The sequence below is a fragment of the Lissotriton vulgaris genome, chromosome 8, assembly GCF_964263255.1.
Source record: "Lissotriton vulgaris chromosome 8, aLisVul1.2, whole genome shotgun sequence".
Lineage (NCBI taxonomy): Eukaryota > Metazoa > Chordata > Amphibia > Caudata > Salamandridae > Lissotriton > Lissotriton vulgaris.
The window spans coordinates 225,707,773-225,726,990 of NC_141696.1; the positions used below are offsets into that span (position 1 = coordinate 225,707,773).

The following is a 19,218-nucleotide window of genomic DNA, read 5'->3' on the forward strand; positions in this document are numbered from 1 at the left end:
ATGTGAGCTTCTGCCCCTACACGAAAGCTGAAGGGCGGTGAGCTCAAACGGAATGTCAAGTCAAAGACACAAGCATCAGCTGTACGAAGCTCACCGGGTCGGCTACAGCGACTGCCATCTTCAATAGGTTCAAACGAAGTAATGAACTCCAGAGGAGGCTAATACAGTCATCAATTGGTTATTCTTGGCCGAAAAGAAAACACAGAATAAACTTGTCTTTCAAGAAATCATTTTTACAGAGGCCCGGTGGGCGGACTTCTATTTGACTACTCTCCTGGTGCTGGGGTGTGAAAAGCTTTCTTCGCCACAAGAAGCGTTACCCAAGTGATGGCAAGCTCCCTGATCATCTGGGGTGAGTGGATGTACATGAAGCAAGGGTATCAGCGGAGCGGTACGTCTGTGATTGGCATGCAATCAAATTTAGCTGCAAGATGGGAAGAAAGCAGAAGCGGGCAAGGATATTGCGGACAACAAAAAAATCTAATTTCAAACAGTAAAGTGGAAAGTGTGCAGTGAGCCTTGATGGGCCAGTATTGCCAGTCTTACTGCTTCCACTGAAGATTTATCGACTGAATCTTACAAATAACACAACCTGAACATTGGGATGCCAAGCTAGGATGCCTTACACTCCCCACAACCAAAACTCCCCTTCGACCAAAGATGGTTTGTGAACTGTTGCACTCAGTGTGGACATTACACAATACAGGGATAAAATTGGTTGTGCTATGTAGACCAAGGCCAATTTGGCTTTACACAAGCAATCATTTTGTCTATTACTCGATTCTTGGGATGAGCATATTTAACATAATTTGTGCTTTTTATTTATGATTTAAACGTAATTTTCTCCCACAGGAACGTTGTTCAAAGAGAAAATGCCTAACTGGAGCCTGTGAAACTAGATGTGTGCCGCTAGTAACGTTCATTATTTGACTTTAGAAACGCTATAAAAAATACATGCTGGTTGCAAAATGAATGCCTGCCAGCACTTTGGAAAATGCTTAATACCATGCACAACATGCTTTCTTGTTCAGCACTCTCCAGGCCAGTGCTAAAAAATCTATCTAAGGCTATTATGTCCCTTGAGTGGTGCATACGACTCTGTCTGAAGTTAAATATCCCATAAACCCTCATGTAAGAGCCAAGTCTCTATCACTTGGCAAACCCCAGACGTTGGTCTTTAAACGGTACCACACTGAGAATGCTATTTGCTGACCCTAGAAAGAAGATGTGGTCTAGGTACTAAGTCGTTCACTTCGAAGCCTAAAGACTAGGGGTGGGCAGAAGTTGTGGAGTTTTACTCTGTGCACTTACATAAAACCTTCACGACATTACGAGGAGTTCCTCGAACGGGCAGAAGTTGGAACTTCGCACGGCTCGTGCTGATTTTTAGTGCCGGGAGCTTGTTCCGCGCTGCAAAACCAGCGCGAACTGCACCACGTGAAACAACGGAGGGTGCTGCTTCTTTGTTGCATCTCGAGTAGACTTTCTACGCAAGTGGCAGCTTTCTCATCGCTAACGGTCGCGCCCGCCCATGTTGAGAATATCTCACAAGGTGTACTTCTAGCACCCGAAAATCACATTACAAGACCCCATTTCTAACTCACTTCTGCCAACTTAATGTTTCAGAGTCGTGTGAGAGAAAAAACTCAGCCACACAGTGGTTGGTGGAATTTGTCCATAACTCCACGTTCCATGCATAATGCGTAGTGCCCAAAACTCGGTCAACTCCGCTGGCAGAGCTGAATTTATCGCCCACCCCAACTAAAGACCTGTGCTCAAATCCTGATTTTGGCAGTTGATTGATAATGTTGTGATTTGGGTCAAATAACTTAAGCTGCACGCAACTAATTATGTGAAAGGTAATATCTTTTAAAGTTTTAACTCCTCCCCCAACTTCCCAACAAATGAATATGATATTGTATAGCCTCCCAACAGCTGCCTAATCTACAGTGCTTTGTTTCTTCACAGACAGATGTTTTCTCTATTAATACCAATATATGTTGATTCACAATACAATAAAATTATAAAATACATGAGGAGTATACATAAGAGGTGACCGACCATGTCATATGGTCCAATCTTGCCATCAAGGGGTTCTGGTGACACAAATATTGCCCATATTTCATGTTTCCCTGCGAAAGATGGGATTTATACCACTGCATGTGTGCAATGAAAGCACCAAAACTTTAGTAGAAATAGACAGACAGATCAGGTTAGGTCTGCATCCTGCAACTCTTTATGTGCACGCCTTCATTGAATGACTTTTTCCCCACCCATGAATTTTAGAAATCATCCTCATATATATATAAAATGCAACACAAATTAACAGATTTATTCCATGCAAACCTAAGAAGAAACCAACTTAGCGCAGAATTCTTTGGTTTCATCTTCTCAGCCTTGTGTTTACACATTGAGGCCTTCTCTGCCCCATTGATTGCACATTGCTTAGGTGAACTTTCTCGTTGTTAACCCAGTACATTTCGTACTCCTGTAGATGTTAAAGTGCTGTTTACTTATACCTATTCCACCTATTTTCAATTCCCGAGATGACTAGGATACAATAATCACAAACCCCCTTAAATAATGATCTCCAGTAACCAATCTGATGTTGGAGTTTTTCTGCTGTCAGGTTGATTTTCACAGGGAAACCTGTGAAAGCTGAATATTATTTTTAAGATGCTCTTGCATTGACCATCAGCAGCACTCTACAGTTAAGACAGGCATAAGAAGTTTACCTCATAGACGTTCTTGTTCATTTTGTGCAGCTGGTGTAGCTGGTTCCTGTGGCACACATTGTCATTTACGTCGGGTTTCTGCCAGAAGAAAAGAAGTGAATGTCATGCACTGCCTTCACTTGCATTGAAATAAAAATAACAACAACCAAGTACAAAAGCTGCCATTTCAAGCCTGGCCCAGCATGCAGGAGAGAAGCGACAGAACTCCCATTTCAACCCTTATTCACACTGAGCGCGCGCAGGGTCCCAAAGGAACTGAATTTAACTGAGTGAGCAAACTCACCCCTAGGGCCTGAATTCAAATGAGTGTTGACCCTTTTAGACCAAGTACCTCATTAGTAGATCCAGACACATGTATGCCCTGTGTTGCACTAATGATCCCAGAAACATTTATGCCTTGTTTTGCCCTGAGCAAGCAAAATCACATTTAAGCTCAATATATTGAATGAGACGTCACCGTTATGCCTCATTTTGCCTCAAGAAGGTGCAGTCATTCTATGTTGCATACTGCACCAAAGAGGTCGGTTGGGGTATGATAGAGCCACACCATCCTGTGCAAGTCATACTTACTCGAATGGACAGCAGGTAGTTCTCTAACTTCCGGTTCAACAGGAAGTAAACGGCAAGTGTATGGCACGCTCTGTTGGACAGCACTGTGTTGATGACATCGCTGTGCTTGTAGCCCAGTTTTTCAGACATGTGGAGAATCACACTTTGGCTGAGGTCTTCCAGGTGAATCCTAGAGGTGTGGTGAGTCAGAGGCAAGGGAGAATGTGCAAGTGATGATAGGAGGAGGGACAAAAACGACAGGCAAAGCAAGAGGAAATGGATGAAAGCAAAAAAACAGGAAGATAGAGAGCAGTAAAGATGAGCCAAAGGAGAAAGGTAGAGATGATGAAAAACAATGGAAATGAAAAAAAAAATGCATTTGTTATTTATTTAAAACATGTATTTAGTCAAATTCAAAGCACGCTTTATTCAGTTCTTTGCTTAAAAAACATAAAAGCATGAAACAAGAGCAAATATAGGCGTTAAACTAAATACATAAAATATGTGGTTATAAAAACAAAAAAATATCCTGGCTCATAAAAATCCTTCAGTATTCAAATGAATCACAAGTTTTCCTCAATCTCATGGTGGCTTTTAGAAAACATACCACATTAAAAATAACGCCTTCCGGTAGCAATTGTAAATAGAAGAGAGCGGGATGCACTTGTCGGATGTTCCGTTTTTTTAATACTGGTATGATAAACGCCTTCCTCTGTACCTCATAGTATTTACAAAATATTAAAAAATGCAGGGTATCCTGCGGAGACAGTCCACTGCAAGGCTCCAGAGGAGGACCTCCATTCCTCGCCAGGTGATATGCCAACATAAAATGTAAAGTCTAGTCAACAAAAATCTCTCATATGTGCTTTTAACAATAAAAAGATAAGGTTCAATAACAGGGGTAGACTTCAATAAAAGATTGGCACATATACAAGATTTCATAAGAGTGCCCTTTTCTCTAACAGAGGACCTACGACGAAAAAAACTTTCTTTGGCCCACTTGCGTTCCGAGATCACGATTCCCTCCGGTGAGCTATACAGCTCACACCTTCCTAGACTCTGAGAGTATATATTTAATCATTAAATCATCCATCCTCTATAAACATTTTTCACTCATTATTTCAGTTCCTCTCCGGGTCTCTTAGTGACTAGAGGTATATCAGTTTGTAATGTAATCGTTGAAATAATGATAAGTTATATATAAAATATTGCATTGTCAATGTTTTAGGTTTACTACCCATGTGACCTCATGAGTGTTGCACTGGCACTTTAAAAACAAAAATATTGGCACAGGATGGCGTCATGTGATCAAGGACTCAGACGAGTCTGAAACGCGTCGTGGTGGAGGTACGGGCAGTTGCTAAATAAACACGTTATTTGCACATCAAAGCTGGGTTTGCCTTCGTTCGTTGGTGGAGAGGATTGTACACAACAACGTTTCCTGAAAATGCGAGCTGTATATATATATATATATATATATATATATGTATATATATATATATATATATATATATATGAAAACAATATCCAGCTCTCACAGAAACATCCATGAAAAAAGGCACGGACTTCAGGTTGTCAGGATCCGGCATTAGTTTAATGTCATAGGTCACCCTCAACCCATGAGACAAGAGACGCGTTTCGGCTTGCTAGAAGCCTTTGTCAATCTGTTTGTCGCCAAAACTTACAGCATTATATATAGCCCTTCCCCCTTGAAAGGTATACATAGACAGAGAAAACATACTGTTGAGTACGTAATCAAAATATACAACCAAAATGGCATATGAATTCTCTCAGCAGCTACTTGTCAGCAAAGTTACAGGTAAAGATAATTGTTAATAAATTGCATAATGCAACTATAAATCGACAAATGTACCATTGCTATGACGAGCATAACTAAAAGTGAATTGCATACATTGCCAGTTTAACTCCAACACTCACGGGAAAATATGTACATTTAAATGCGACGCCAAACAATTTATCTCGTGTCACCTGAATTATTAAAACAAAATAAATAAATGTGTTAAAACTGCGTGCTGCTGAAAGTCACTTCATTGTCAAAATGAAAAACAGCTTCTGACCCAGGATATCTGCCGGGACACAGATTACTCCTACGTATAATATAGTACTTTCTAACTTGGCGAGGACATCTAGGGAATTCAAGCAACAATAAATCTTACCCTATGGAAATCACTATCAATTTCTCAACATCAGGTAGATGAAAGGCTGAGTCGACCCCATTAGCAATTGACGGTGTTGATGAAGGAAACCCCAGACAGCTGCGCTACCACCATTCACTGTACTGAACAATTGTTACTATAACTTTGCCTACACACTTCATCCACCTCTACTGAAGAAAGGCCGAGCAAGCCCTATTAAATACCACTTTGTGGCAGGTTATACAAAGACCTAAGCACCGAGCCCATCTCTCCCTATGTTGTCCTGTGTTTTTGTTACCATGGTCTGAACGCCATACACAAAACAAAAGCCCTTTATTTAGGTCGAGCATTCGAGACCTTTTGTATATACTTTAGTAGATATTTATATGTGTATGTACTTTGTGTCCCTCTGCTTAGGGACTTTTTTTCTGTTCAACTCCCTCTATTTAACTGCCTTGATAGAAAACGACCAGTAGAGGTCAGTAAAATACCAGAATTGCTTTCTGCTGAGGGGCTTTCTTTTTTTAACTTTTCTGGAAGCTGCCTCTTTTTAACTTTCGTGATAGAAAACAACCAGCAGAGTCAGTAAAATACCAGAATCACTTTTGCCATTCTCTAGTTTCCAGTCCATAGAAATTGTCATCCACAGGCACCCGTAGACAATAACATTTTTTTCAAATCTCGTGTATTCAGTGATATGACCACCGAAGGCCCCGATTTTATATTAAAAACAGAGCTTTGGACTATACTATTTCCCGCTGAAAGGCAATATTTCTCTCCATGTGTTCCCATACCTGGTGTGTCTCGCAGTTTGGTGCTTACTTTCCATTCATGTTAACCGCATCGCTGCGGCGGCTTTTCCCGCTGTGTGCGGCGTTTTTGAAAATACTGTGTTACATGACAAGCTCAGCTCGTCATCAGCATATGAGCGCCGTAGCTGATGACGAAGGGGTTAAAGAACAGTAGATGTCTCAGCACCCAGCTAATGTGCTACATAGCTAAATACATATAGGGTCCGGAAGGCGAGACCGATTGCATTGCAAATGCTTATATTATACTGCAGCTTTGCAGCTCTCCTAGCCCAGTTTTTGCGCCTAAAATCCATCCTGAATGCCAGAGTGTCATTCACAATAACCCAATGGATGCATTACAAAATATGTAAAGCGGTCAACCCATTTAATGCCACAGGGTAACATTCAAACATATGTTGTTGTTTTTTGCTAACAACTGCAAGCACAATTCATATTTTTAGATTCAGTTTCACCTTTCCTAATAAGTACGTCAAGTCACAGATTTGTTATGCCAATGGCTGAAAGTTTCCCACCTGACATGAAGTCAGATGACATATTGGCTTCAGCGTCCTGTATGTTTATATATCGGAATGCAAATTTTACCCTAGCTCGCTCTGACCTGCGGGATCGCGCGTCATTTGAGGGGGGTCATTCTCGCAGCACGCAGTAACCAGACAGGATTCTGCTCTCCCCTTCACCCGTTTGCCTCCGCTCATAATTAACTGAACCCATCCGAGGGCAATTTGCTTCAAAGCCTAGTAAATGAAGCGCGCATCAGTCTACCTTTTGGGAGTTGGAGATCGCGCCCCCCTCTTCATTAATGGATTCGTCGGGGGACTGCCTGCCTGCCTGGCTGATTGATGGCCGCGCTGCCGCGTTGTGAAGACGCGAGAGCGCTGCATTTCATTCTCCTGTTTGTTTCTCTGAGCCAATTACACGCGTACTCAGGGCGATTATGGAACCCCCCGCGGGAGGCCTTACAGTGACGACTCGAGCTCTGATGAAAGCAGCTTTCATTTCTTAATATGACGAGTCAATCTGCCACATCAAAGCCTGAGCTGACGAGGGCCCGCCCTAGGGCCCAGGTTTCAGAGGGCAGTAGATAAACACAAAACATACCCGAGGCCTCGTAGCCAAACACAACGGAGTTGATTAGAACTTTTACCGGACAACTGATTGCGCGGCAAGCGGTGCTGTTTTCAAAGACATTCTTCATAAGTCTGCCATTTTAAAAGAAATCCTCTTTTAGGATCTGAAGCGGGCCCTGGGGATACAGTAACTACATTTGAGAGCATCAATTTTAAGGCCTATTTCTAAAACTACATCTAATTACAATCAAACAGCAGCGGGTCGGTCTTCCCACGAATCGCAAAACATATCCTGTCTTCTAAATGTGAAAGTCTGTTTTCAACTTACATGGACACTACTAGCAAGAAAGCCCCCGGCCATATTTCAGAATCCATATGGGTGCGCTTCAACGAGGCCCACTGGTAAGGGGGCACCCACTTCTCGCCACGTTATATGCCCTTTTGTTTTGCAGTTTTATATAGCGCAAACCTGACCCCAGGATACTGGAGCGCTGTACACGAGCAACTGTTACATTACACAAGGACACATTCAGTTTTGATAGGCACGGGGAGATTAAGTGATTGGCCCAAAATAACAAGATGTAGAGCCGACATAAGCTATGGTTGATGTTGGCTTATGGTTAGTATCTGTCTGATAAATTACAAGGTGCTAAGATCAGCATGGTGATGGACATAGCTGTAGGGTTAAGGCAGATCCATTCTCCGTTTGCACCCTTACCAGTCTTTGACTGAGACAGCATGCCAGTACTAGGATATGCTTTTCTTCCTTGTGTATACGTTTGGCAGATTTCAACCATGGTGGAGATGAGAAAAAAAAAAAAGACGTAGAGCCGAGACCCGAACCTGGATCCTCAGCTCCAAAGTCGACAAGTCTGGCCGTTATGCCACATCCTCTAGGGAATCTGGTGACTATCAAACAGGCTTGTGCCCCAGAAGGCCCGGTAAAGATGTAAAGTTAATCAGGACATTAAAGTCTGGTATCTGACTGAATCCAGCCAGACCTAACATTCCTTCAGGCACAGTGGTACCCTTTAGGCACAAAACTTGCCTGTTACCTGCTCTCTCATAACAAATGGACAGACATTAGACTAGAGCAATGGAGTATGTAACGACCTGTGGAACATTCCTGCCAACTGATGACACACGTGTAGGCTACACACAATCAAAAAAAGAGCTCATGCTGCGTCAGTTTTCTGTAACCACATACAACTGAGAGCAGAAAGAACGCTCAAGGGCCCTTGATTTTTCGACTGGTAAGGTAGCAGGGGCTTTGGAAGTTAAGGTAATTTGCACAGGATCACAGGTTAGGTAAAGTGGCGAGAAGCCGAGATTTACAGCGAGTATTCAATGTGGGAAACCGTTTCTCAGCCGGTAATTCACCCCAGCAATACCCGGGATTTGTGGCCACCACTGCCACCTCCGAGAGCTCGTGCCGGGTGACGAGGACACTGTTTGACCCAGTTAACTCTTGAAATGCCGGTCACACAGGTCAGAAGAACAGCACCACCTCGTGTCCTCCATTCCCTCAACTCGCCTGACCTTCTTCTTACAGCTGAGCCGACTGCGAGCCGTGCCTGGCTGCCCCTCGGTTTCTTTCCAAGCGCCCATCCCCCCACGGTATCCCACTGTACAGAGAAAACCCCGCCGCCTCAGCCAAATGGAAACCTCCCCGGGCACAACACTCATCCGAAGTGACAGCCATGGAAACAGATGCAGCCTTGTTTATCTAGCAGGCCGTGTTTTCGCTAACACTCCTTAATGACAAGGCTTCTGATACTAGGTCAGCCTAGAGTGGGTGGGGGTGACTGGAGGAGCGGGTTGGGATGGGGGGGGTGGTTAATACCCCCTCAACTTGCCTTAGGCCAGCCCCCTCCTTTCCACTATTAGCACAGAGATCCTCCATGCGTTCACACCACCAGTCAGCTTCCCGCTCAAGTACATGGGCCTTTGATGGACATGGGAGGGTGCCCAATGGGGTGAGTGCATATGGAAAATCAACAGTGTTGGCGCAGAGTCAGTCTCATGCGCTTCCTACCGGGCTCCCAGAGGCACTGACAGGCCCATCTAGATAAGATATACATTCCATAAAAAGGAGCACTATGTCTTCGTCCAGCCCTCCGTTCCTTACCTGTTGGGGTAGATCACAGCATTCAGGACCTTGCCCGGATAGTTGTCATTCAGCCAGCGGTTGGCAAGGGCCTGCTGGATGTTGGGCCTCTTCAAAGGGTCGGGCTCGAGCAAGGAGCGAAGGAAGTTTACAGACACTGCAGAGAAAAGAGCCAAAGAAAACGTGAGTTCCACTTATAGGCCTTATAATCAACCTAGCTAAGAAAAAGACACAATGACACATGCTGTGCCCAAAACAGACAGGTACTCTTGAGGGGAAAGGACAATGCACATTCTGTAGTATACTTTTTCAACTCCTGCTAGTAATAATAATAAAAAGGCATCCAGGGTTTTGACGTTTCGGCTTTCTATTGCTAACTGATTAGCAGAGCATTCTTCAGGGCTTGGGGAACCAAGCAAATAGATGCGCTCTCTTTCTTACACTTGGATCCACCACATCCAAAATACTGCAAGGCTGAGCATTGATCTGGGCAGAGGCACTGTTTATTCTTACATCTCACTTGCAAGAATGACTCCATACACATCAGATAGTTTAAAAGAGCCAATCATGGCGAGATCTGAATCAATTCTGCGAAAAGGAGACAATTCCACCAGATCTTGCGAGTAAATGAGCTAGCTTTTTAATTTTCCAACAAGAGCAAGCACCCTGACTTAATGTTTTCTTGCCCATGCTCAAGCAATTTAATTTATTTTCTGCAAATAAGCCAGCTAAAGAATACAGAGCTGCAGAATACTGATTTACCACACCTTCAAGTTCATAAGAGTCTGCTCTACTAAAGTGACATGCCTGATCCGTGATGCCCCAAAATACCTTTAAATGAAAGATAGACTCTACACTAGACAAAGGCGGTCTGGACCACTTGACCAAGCGCTCCAAGGACACCACTCTACTACAACCCCCCCCCCCTCCCCCCCCCCCCCCCAGGTGACACACTCCAAGCAGCATCACAACCATATATGAGGAGCAAGTTAATTCTCTAGTATTCCGTGCCCTAACCATAAAAAGTGAACATTAGCCTTGTGCAACAGTTACACACAGTAGATGTGATCATGCAGAGCACACCCTGGCATCTCAAACCATCTCTTTATCTGTTTTTCTTTTACACTATGATTGTTTAATTTACATTTTTACCATTTATATAGCACAGAAGGAAGGGGAGGACAATACATCCCCAACCTGGGCATTAAACCTATGTCAATGTTAAGGCTTCCCTGGGGATTTTCATACAGTTGGGCTTCGGAAGAGGGACTCTTCCATGATCTCATGTCTGATGGTAATCTTCTTTTACAAAAAACACACACACAACCAAACATGTTCTAATACATATTCTAATGCCCCAGCATGACCACCTACTGTTGGCCTTTGATTCAATAATCCATACCCTCATTTCATGTATTTTACTAGTGTGAGATCTGTTTTCATCTAGGCACCCTCTGCACATTTTAAAGCTGGCAGGCACTTGCACAGAAAGTCAGATGGGGAGGTAGTTTCACACCAAAACAGCTATCTTCGAACACTGTCCTCATATTTCAGCAAAGTAATATTTGACTTTAATCCCCCCAAAATACACGTGGTTTATCATAAAAGGGGCTCTTCAGAATGCGCTCATGCCATCATAAGACTTGGATTTGTATGTAATCCATATTAAAGTATATAATGAGCAGGCAATTTTTATAAGCTACTTGTGCCTTTCTTGTGTTCGCTAGACTCCAATATTCGCCGGAGCTGCAGCTTACAAAGTTTCTGAAGCTGAGCTGAAGTCGTAGGGCGAAGAAGGACACATTTCCTCTAGCATGACACTCTGCTGATATGTGTTCTGTGAGGACACGAATGTAAGAGAGTTCATAACGTCCTTCAACGTCATTAGTTAATTCAGTGCCGGTACCCAAGAGTACCAGGTACAGGAATTCCCAATCCACTCTACTGGAAGCCTTTTCTTCATCCAATGATATTTCTGCTGCTAGCTCGGATTTATTCCTTGACCGGTGCTGCAGACTGACTGCTGCGCCACTATATTCATTAATAAACTAGCCTTTGGGACAATGCTTTCAGATAGTTGTAATTTCAAAAATACCTTGAGTATTGTTTTCTAAAGGGTAAAATCAATATTACTATGCAAATCTGTCAACAACTGTAGGATTTCCACTTTTTTGGGTGAGCACTATACATGCTTTCCTCTGTAGTACACTTTGGTATAATTCAGAGGTACTTTTATATCAGCATTTAAGAGCACAGGTTCCATTCTCTGACATCTTGCGTTCCCATGACACAGGGAGCAGTGGATCTTTATCCAATGTATGCTTTTGGATAGCAAATGAGATTATGCCTTAGCAAGGGAATTTGCATCATGTGTACACTAATCACTGTAATGATCTCAGAAGGTGTAATAGGGGTTTCCAGAGACTGTTTTGCTCAGCCTACTATGAAAGAGCTGATCCAAACGCATTTTTAACCCTACTCTCAATAGTTTCATATTGTTTGGGTACAGCTAAAAGAAGAATTTTAACACCTCAACTACTGGTGAAATTAGATGCACTTAATAAGGCGCCACTCACTAATTTAACACAAGAACAACTTTCAAAAGCCCAATGTTGCATTAATCAATAGATAGCATTGTTCCCACCTTTCTGTGTGATTACCTGAACTTTGACATCAAAAAGAACAGTGATGGTAAACACTATTCATTTTTTCAGTGTATGTGAGCCCCCAGAATTAAATGCCAGTCCGCGAGGCTGGTGAAGTGGAGGACCAGAAGTAATCAGCAAATAGTATTTAATGGAAAGTGTAATCCATATATAAAGCAACCTGTCACCCGCACAAAACTGAGACACATATAAATGGAACAGACTGGAGCAAAGGCAGGGAAACAGTAGTGTAAACGACGCGTACATAAATTCTGTGGGCAAAGTTCAGGTGGGAGATAATCTGTATATGAATGCTTGCTGGGCTTTCTCTGAAGTCATGATTTGTATTCAGATGGGGGCACATTCTGCCTTTTCAGCATAAAGTTTGTTAATTTCTGCATCTGACACGGCCTATGCTTCCTGGCAACAGAAGCAGAGTATTGTCTGAAGTTACTATGTTAATGTTTATAATTTTAGTTGCAGATGTCACATTCACTAAATGTTGTGCAACCAAGAACAAGTGCTTTGAGGAGTGCCGCTACATGCATGGACGGCGGACTCTCTACACAAGATGCATTATCAGCTATATGTCTTGAGGGCTTATATCCCCAGGCATTTCGTTCTGAATCCCCACCTTTCCCTTCTCACGCAGGCTGCTACCAGTGGCCGATATAAGAGAATGTTAGGGCGAGTCTGTAGGCAACTGAGAGAAGCATCTTCAACAAAACCGGATCTGCCCCATTTTGGGAGTACTGCTTCCGGCTACAAAGCTGGAGCTACACAACTAAACTTCCAGGGATTCCAAATGCTCACCTCTAGACTCAGTGAAAGTCGTTGTTTTAAAAAAGGAAATAAAAGGCGCAGCGTCCATGGTGTGGTCTGGCTTTAGGATTTGCTGCAGTTTTGAATATGTGCTTCCATGGTGTTGCTGCATCAAGACCTTGGCACACACCAAACCACACACAGCAGCACAACACTACCACTGAGCTCCGCCTCACACATCGGCTCAGAAGCGAGAGGGCATCACCAACGATGGGAGTCTCTCCTTGCCCCCCGCAAGGGTTGCAGAGGCCCAGGTTACTCTCATATCTTCCATTCCTCACCCACCCTCAAGCATAAGGGGACACGTGCGCCCTACTCACAATCCTACTCTGGTGGTCAATGGGTTGCAAAAACCGGCACACAGTATTCACGGCTAGCCTGACGTATCATGGGAGCGTCCTTGCAGGGGGGCAGAAATTAAGCCCAGTTGCCCAAAGTGTGACAACATGACACAAGGTGAAATGTGTTTCTATGCGTGCAATTTCCACCCTCCATGCAGTGTTGGGTGGAGAGGACGCTGTTCGTATCATGGGAGGGTACTTGCAGGGGGTAGAAATTAAGCCAAGTGTGGCACCACGAAACACTGTAAAACGTGTTTGTATGTGTGCAATTTCCACCCTCCATGCAGTGATGGGTGGAGGGGAGGCTGTCCTGCCAACAAAGGTACTCAGGGGTTCCCGCTAACAGCTTGGTGAGCATTGCAAAGTTGACACATTCTAGAAACAAAAGCAGAAAAAATAAAGAGTCTTCTGTTAAATAATGAACAGGTCACATCACAGGCTAGGGGAGGGGTGCACCTCGCCCACACACACAAAGAAAGGGGCCGTGCAAATCTGGTACGATCAGAGATCGGAGTGATCCGACACAAAGAGTCTGATCAAGGAGATTTGGAGAGCGGGAACAATATCCATTATCCGGGACATTCCGTTGCCATGGGTGACGTAGGCAGGCATGCGCGAGCGCAGGTAGCATTGCTGCTCAATCTTGTGAAGAATTCGTCCCTGGCCGATGGAGATCTCTGCCCCGGGCCTGCCCGGGCGCGCGCCGTCACGCGCCCCACATGAAAGGAAAACACACACCGGGCGAATCAGGCGCAGGCTCGCACATCAAACAAGCCTTGACAAAGCCCGCAGGCCTCGCTGTGTGTTCAGAGGGAAATGTTAGCAAGTACTGAGCACAGTGATGTGTTTTGTTCAGAAAGGTTATAATTACGTAAGGTAGCACTTTGCCGTGAACGCTACTGTCAAAGATGTTATGTGTGAAACAAAAAGAATGGGGACATGTAAGCTGTTACCAGATATGCCTTAAGAAATTCAAAGCAAACACAAGATGATGGAGAGGGCACTGAAACTTTCCAGACACTCACCCCCAGTCACAGATCTGGGTTGAATCCATCATCATTCTTTAGCTCACTTCGCCACCTCAGTCCAGACCCAGCTATATGCAAATCAGTCTTGACCCTGCGCCTCATGGGAACAGTCCAGCCCGAACTACCAAGCCAGGTCCTCCCTGAACAGGAAACAAGCATCCTGGGACTGGTTTCTGGGTAACACCCTTCATCAGCCAGGCTAGCGTGAATCCAGTGGCACAGTGAGCAAGGGCCCATGTCTGGGCATACCCTGAAATTCAACCTGCACTGACTTTCAACCAAAATGACAGCAGCATATAAAAGCAAAGGTAGAGCTAGGAGCCAAGTAGTGCATGCAGTTGAAGTAGGCATGGGCGCAGACAACATGAGCTGGTGGTCCTCCTCTGATGGATTATATCTATTTATTTATGCACCCAACACTACTTGCTTCCCAACTTTTTGTCTTTCTTGCACTTGATGTCTCGTCTGCATGTTGTATGTGAGGAAATCACTTGAGACACAAGGTCACTGCTTCACTTCCTCCGCCCTGACCTAGTGGTTTATGTCCTAGTGTAACTAAACAGTGCTTTAAATGGGCAGGTACTGAGTACATACACTACTTTATTTTTTTTTAAAAAGGACTGTGCCAGCACTTCCAGTCAAGATGGAATATTTCCGATCGGGAGCACTGGCACTTCTAAGTAGGGGCACTGAGTAACTGCACTTCTGTCATTAAAAAAGTGCACCAGAGCACCAGCACCTCTCAGCCTGGGCGTAATGCCTATATTGGCAGAACACAGGCACTCCTCAATAGAGGCACTGAGTACCTGCATATCTTTAACTTGAAAGGAAGCGCACCAGCACTTCTCTGTTGGGAGTGCAATGCTTACAATTTCAGAGTACCAGCACTTCTCAATAAGGAAACTGAGTACCTGCACTTCTTTAATTTAAAAGAGAGTGTGCCAGCACCTCTCAGTCTGGGTGCAATAGTTGTAATGGGAGAGTTCCTGCACTTCCCAGAAGGGGCCCCTAGTACCTGCATTTTTTTAATTTAAAAGGCATCGCGCCAGCACCTTGAAGCTGGGGTGCAATATGGGAATGTACCCGCACTTCCTCAGTAGGAGCACCAAGAACCTGCCCTTCTTTCATTTAAAAAGGAGCCCGCAGTACCTCTCAGCTGGAGTGCAATAAATGTAATGGGACAGTACCAGCACTTCTCAGAAGGGGCACCTATTACCAGCACTTCTTTAATTTAAAAGGGAGCGTGACTGCACCTCACAGCTGGGGTACAATACTTGTAATAGGAGAGTGCCAGCACTTCTCAGAAGGGGGCTGCACTTATTTCAGTAGTGAACTGAGTTCCTGCACTTCTTTCATTTAAAAGGGAGTACTCAGCACTTCTGGGTGCATCGCTTACAATGGCAAGGTGCCGGCACATCTCAGTAGGGGCACTGAGTACATACACTCCTTTTATTTAAAAGGGAGCGATCCAACACCTCGCAGCTGTGGTGCAATACTTGTAATGGGAGCGTGCCAGCACTTCTCACTAGGGGCACCGAGTACCTCACTTCTTTAATTTAATAAAAAGGAGCACGCAGTACCTCTCAGCTGGGGTGCAATACTTGTGATGGGAGAGTACCAGCACTTCTCAGTAAGGGCACTGCATACCTGCACTCCTTTCATTTAAAAAGGGAACACAACAGCACTCTTCAGCCTGGGTGGAATACTTTTGATGGGGACTACTGTCACTTCTTAGTAGGGTGCTGAGTACCTGCACTTCTTCAATCTGAAAGGGAACATGCCAGCATTTCTCAGTTGGGGTCCAATAATTGGAATGGAGTACCTGCACTTCTCAGTAGGCGCACTGAGCATCTGCACTTTTATACTTCTGCTTCAAGCACATTGTAGCCTGACGAAAGCGCCCCATCCCATACCATGGGGCAATTTATTTGAGGGATAGAAATGCAGCAGAATGAGTCTTGAATTAAAGTTTGGTGGGTAGGTTACTCAGTCACAAACACAACAGATATCCAATTTGCCTTATTGCAAGTGCATTATATCCGATGGCGATATTACGAGTTGTAATAAGGCAGTGGGATATTAATGAAAACATTTGGTATGTGAAGTATCTGTTATCCCTTTTCATGAATGAGCTCAGACAAAAATATATACATTAAAAACATGCAGCTTCGGTCTGAGATCAGAGACCTTTAGTTTTCTCAAGCCAAACACTTCTTGTTATGATAGTACAAGAGGGCTTTTATGCTATAGGCCTAACATGGTGGATATCCCATCCCCATAGATAGGAGGCATACCTCTATGGTGTTTGCAATGATAAAAGTGGAGTTATGTCATAGTAACACAAGATAATGGCACAAAATACATGTACATTCAAGCGCACCCTCTCCCTGGCAACCAGCGCTGGTGCTTTCACATAGGCTGAAAGGAGAGGATGCCGCTGGCAGGCACTGAATGCATTCCAAGCTGCAGAAGGTGATTACCTGGGGACAGGTGGGTGGGCAGGGGGTTCATTTCTTTGTCCACCATTTTCTGGTACAGCGCTCTCAGACTGAATGGCTCCACGGTAAATGGTAGCGTTCCCGTTAGCATCGCAAACATGTTCACACCGCTGAAAGAGTAATGAAAGAAACATGAGATTCAGCTGATTGGCCCGCATGCAGGGCGTGAGGGGCGCAAGGGGCGAGTGACGCAAATGCAATGACTCGCCGACTGGCTAGGGGATGGGGGCAGGCGGCTTCTGCAGATGTGAGGGCGCTAGGACCTGCATCTTTCCATCCAGGGACCCAGTCTCTCCCCAGCATCCTCGTCTTCCACATCCACGATGTTACTGCCGTCTACATAACACTGACTACCATTGTTAGGGCATGTTAGTGCTTTCTCAATCTGTGTGCCCTTTCCTCCGGACCTGACGTGTCATAATTCACCTGTGTCTATCATCTGTAAGAGTTTGTGTGTGTGGAGCTAATAGTAGAGGGTTAGTTCGCTGTTCACTACAGAAGTGCTTTGTGAGACTAGTGTAAACGTAAAATGATTTTGATGTTGGGAGATCTTGGTTGGATCTTGTGTGTAGGGTGAAGCGGCCTGGCCTATGCGGAAGAAAATCAGGAGTTGAGATCACAGTCTAGTGCTTCTAAAGGACTGGCAGGTCTGAGGCAGAGTCAGTCACATACCAGCATTTGGCAGCCTTAGACAGGGACCTGCCTTTTGCAAAATCTCCGATTCTCTATATCTGGCTTTCTGCCTTTGCACCTGCATCGCCTGTTCTTCCCTAAAAGAAATCAGTATTGCCCAAAGATAATAATTCTGTGTTTAATGTGTTACAGTATGTAAAAACAGCAATGCACAAGCGTGCTTTTGCGCATGCGTCGACATTGAGGGGCAGAGAGAGGGGTAAGTACGGACAGTAAAATAGTCCCTCATGCATTACAATAGCACGGAAGGTGGAAGGATCCTCTAATTAGCTAATAGCATAGGGTGAGAGAAATATACTCAGCTGAGCCAAGAGGTGACAAGGCCTTCCAGGCAGTGGTTGAACCCTGTTGGTTAAAAAATGCCAATGGTTGAAAGGGACGGCTAAGAAACCCCACTGTAGTACAGTGTGTGCTCCAGTGAAATGTGCCACAGACTGTCTACGCGGATCCCTCTTTCCTCAGCGCCGCCCTTCCTGTCCTTCAAAGGCGCCATTTTGAAGGTTCACACCCAGCAGCAATGATTCATGCTGACAGCAGGTGTCAGACAAAATACAAGCGTGCGCCTCGGGGAGTGGTTTTGGTTAACAGAGTGTGTCTCTTAAAAAAGATCAACACGAAGAACCTTTTCCTAATACTCAAAATTGAGAAAAAAGGTCCATGTGAGAGAGCTTGCAAACTATCGTTCAACTATTTGAACATAGATAGCGCTGCTACTAACAGGAGGTCTCACTACGTTGAACAACCTGCAGACACGCAAGCATGTGCATGCTTTATGATTGAGAAAATGCTGGGGCTGGGGTGACGTGCAGGAGAGTACACAATGAAGCATTCTATGCCAGGGCCTGCTGTCCAGCACTGTGTGTCCACAATGCCCCCGGAGAGGCACAGGGAAGGGCGTTGTGACGTCAGCCGAGAGCAGCCTGCAGGTGCGCTCCACCCCTACTCACATGGGTCCAGGCTTACAGCTGCACAAGGAAGCTCCTTTTAGACCCAGCCAATCAGGGGTGCAACGTGGACACCTCCAGCCCCTATAAACCTTCTAGAAAAACCCCATTTAACCCAAAGACAATGAGATATGGGAGACTAGGGGCCCGCTCTTCACATTATGCGGCGGATGGGGGCATAATTTTGTATTGTGGCACTGGATATGACATATTTTCCTTGCAATGAAGCAGACATTTCCCTGATATCCTGTGCATCTTAATTCTCAAGTTACCCTTGGTGCAGTCAGAGCCCAGAATCCCTCCCCAGAACCCATGGCAAGAGGGAGACTATGGAAGGAATCCTTTTTTGTTGGTGCTTTGTTGAGGCGGTCTGGCGCCTGCTTTGGGAGGTGGATACACCCTGAGAGAAAGTGAAACTTGAACAAAGCTGAAAACATTTGAGGCTTATACTGTTCCTAAGTGCTTAAAAGTTTTTATAGTTCAAGGGGCCGAGGTAAATTAGACAAAGAGATCTTCACAGCATCACACAATTTGTCAGGCGGGAAGCTGGGACTGGAACACTGGTCTCTTATTTCAATGACACTTGATCACTTGGCCTCCATTTGGCTCTGACCATGCCCAGGTTGGTGACAGATAGTACAGTGGAGACAGTGGTGAAGTCATCCTTCTCTTCTCCTGTCTACCTTGGAATGTTTGTGTTCGCCACACTTCATGGGTGCAGGGATGTAACACACGCATGTACAGCTTGCAGTGCAGCCGGGCCATGGCCTTGGATATGTCAATACCTCCCAGGAGTACCATACACTGGCAGTTAGCTTAAA

The 19,218-nt window shown here is 44.7% G+C and overlaps 1 protein-coding gene across 1 annotated transcript in view; it reads right to left on the reverse strand.

The window, feature by feature from the left end:
• HUNK (hormonally up-regulated Neu-associated kinase) overlaps positions 1 to 19,218 on the reverse strand; it is a 118,498-nt gene that overhangs the window by 14,682 nt on the left and 84,598 nt on the right. The window contains exons 5-8 of the mRNA XM_086934001.1: positions 16,743 to 16,870; positions 9,448 to 9,583; positions 3,306 to 3,474; positions 2,736 to 2,813 (exon numbers count right to left, since the gene is read on the reverse strand). Coding sequence (XP_086790127.1) covers positions 2,736 to 2,813; positions 3,306 to 3,474; positions 9,448 to 9,583; positions 16,743 to 16,870 — 511 coding nt within the window. The remainder of the gene's footprint in view (positions 1 to 2,735; positions 2,814 to 3,305; positions 3,475 to 9,447; positions 9,584 to 16,742; positions 16,871 to 19,218) is intronic.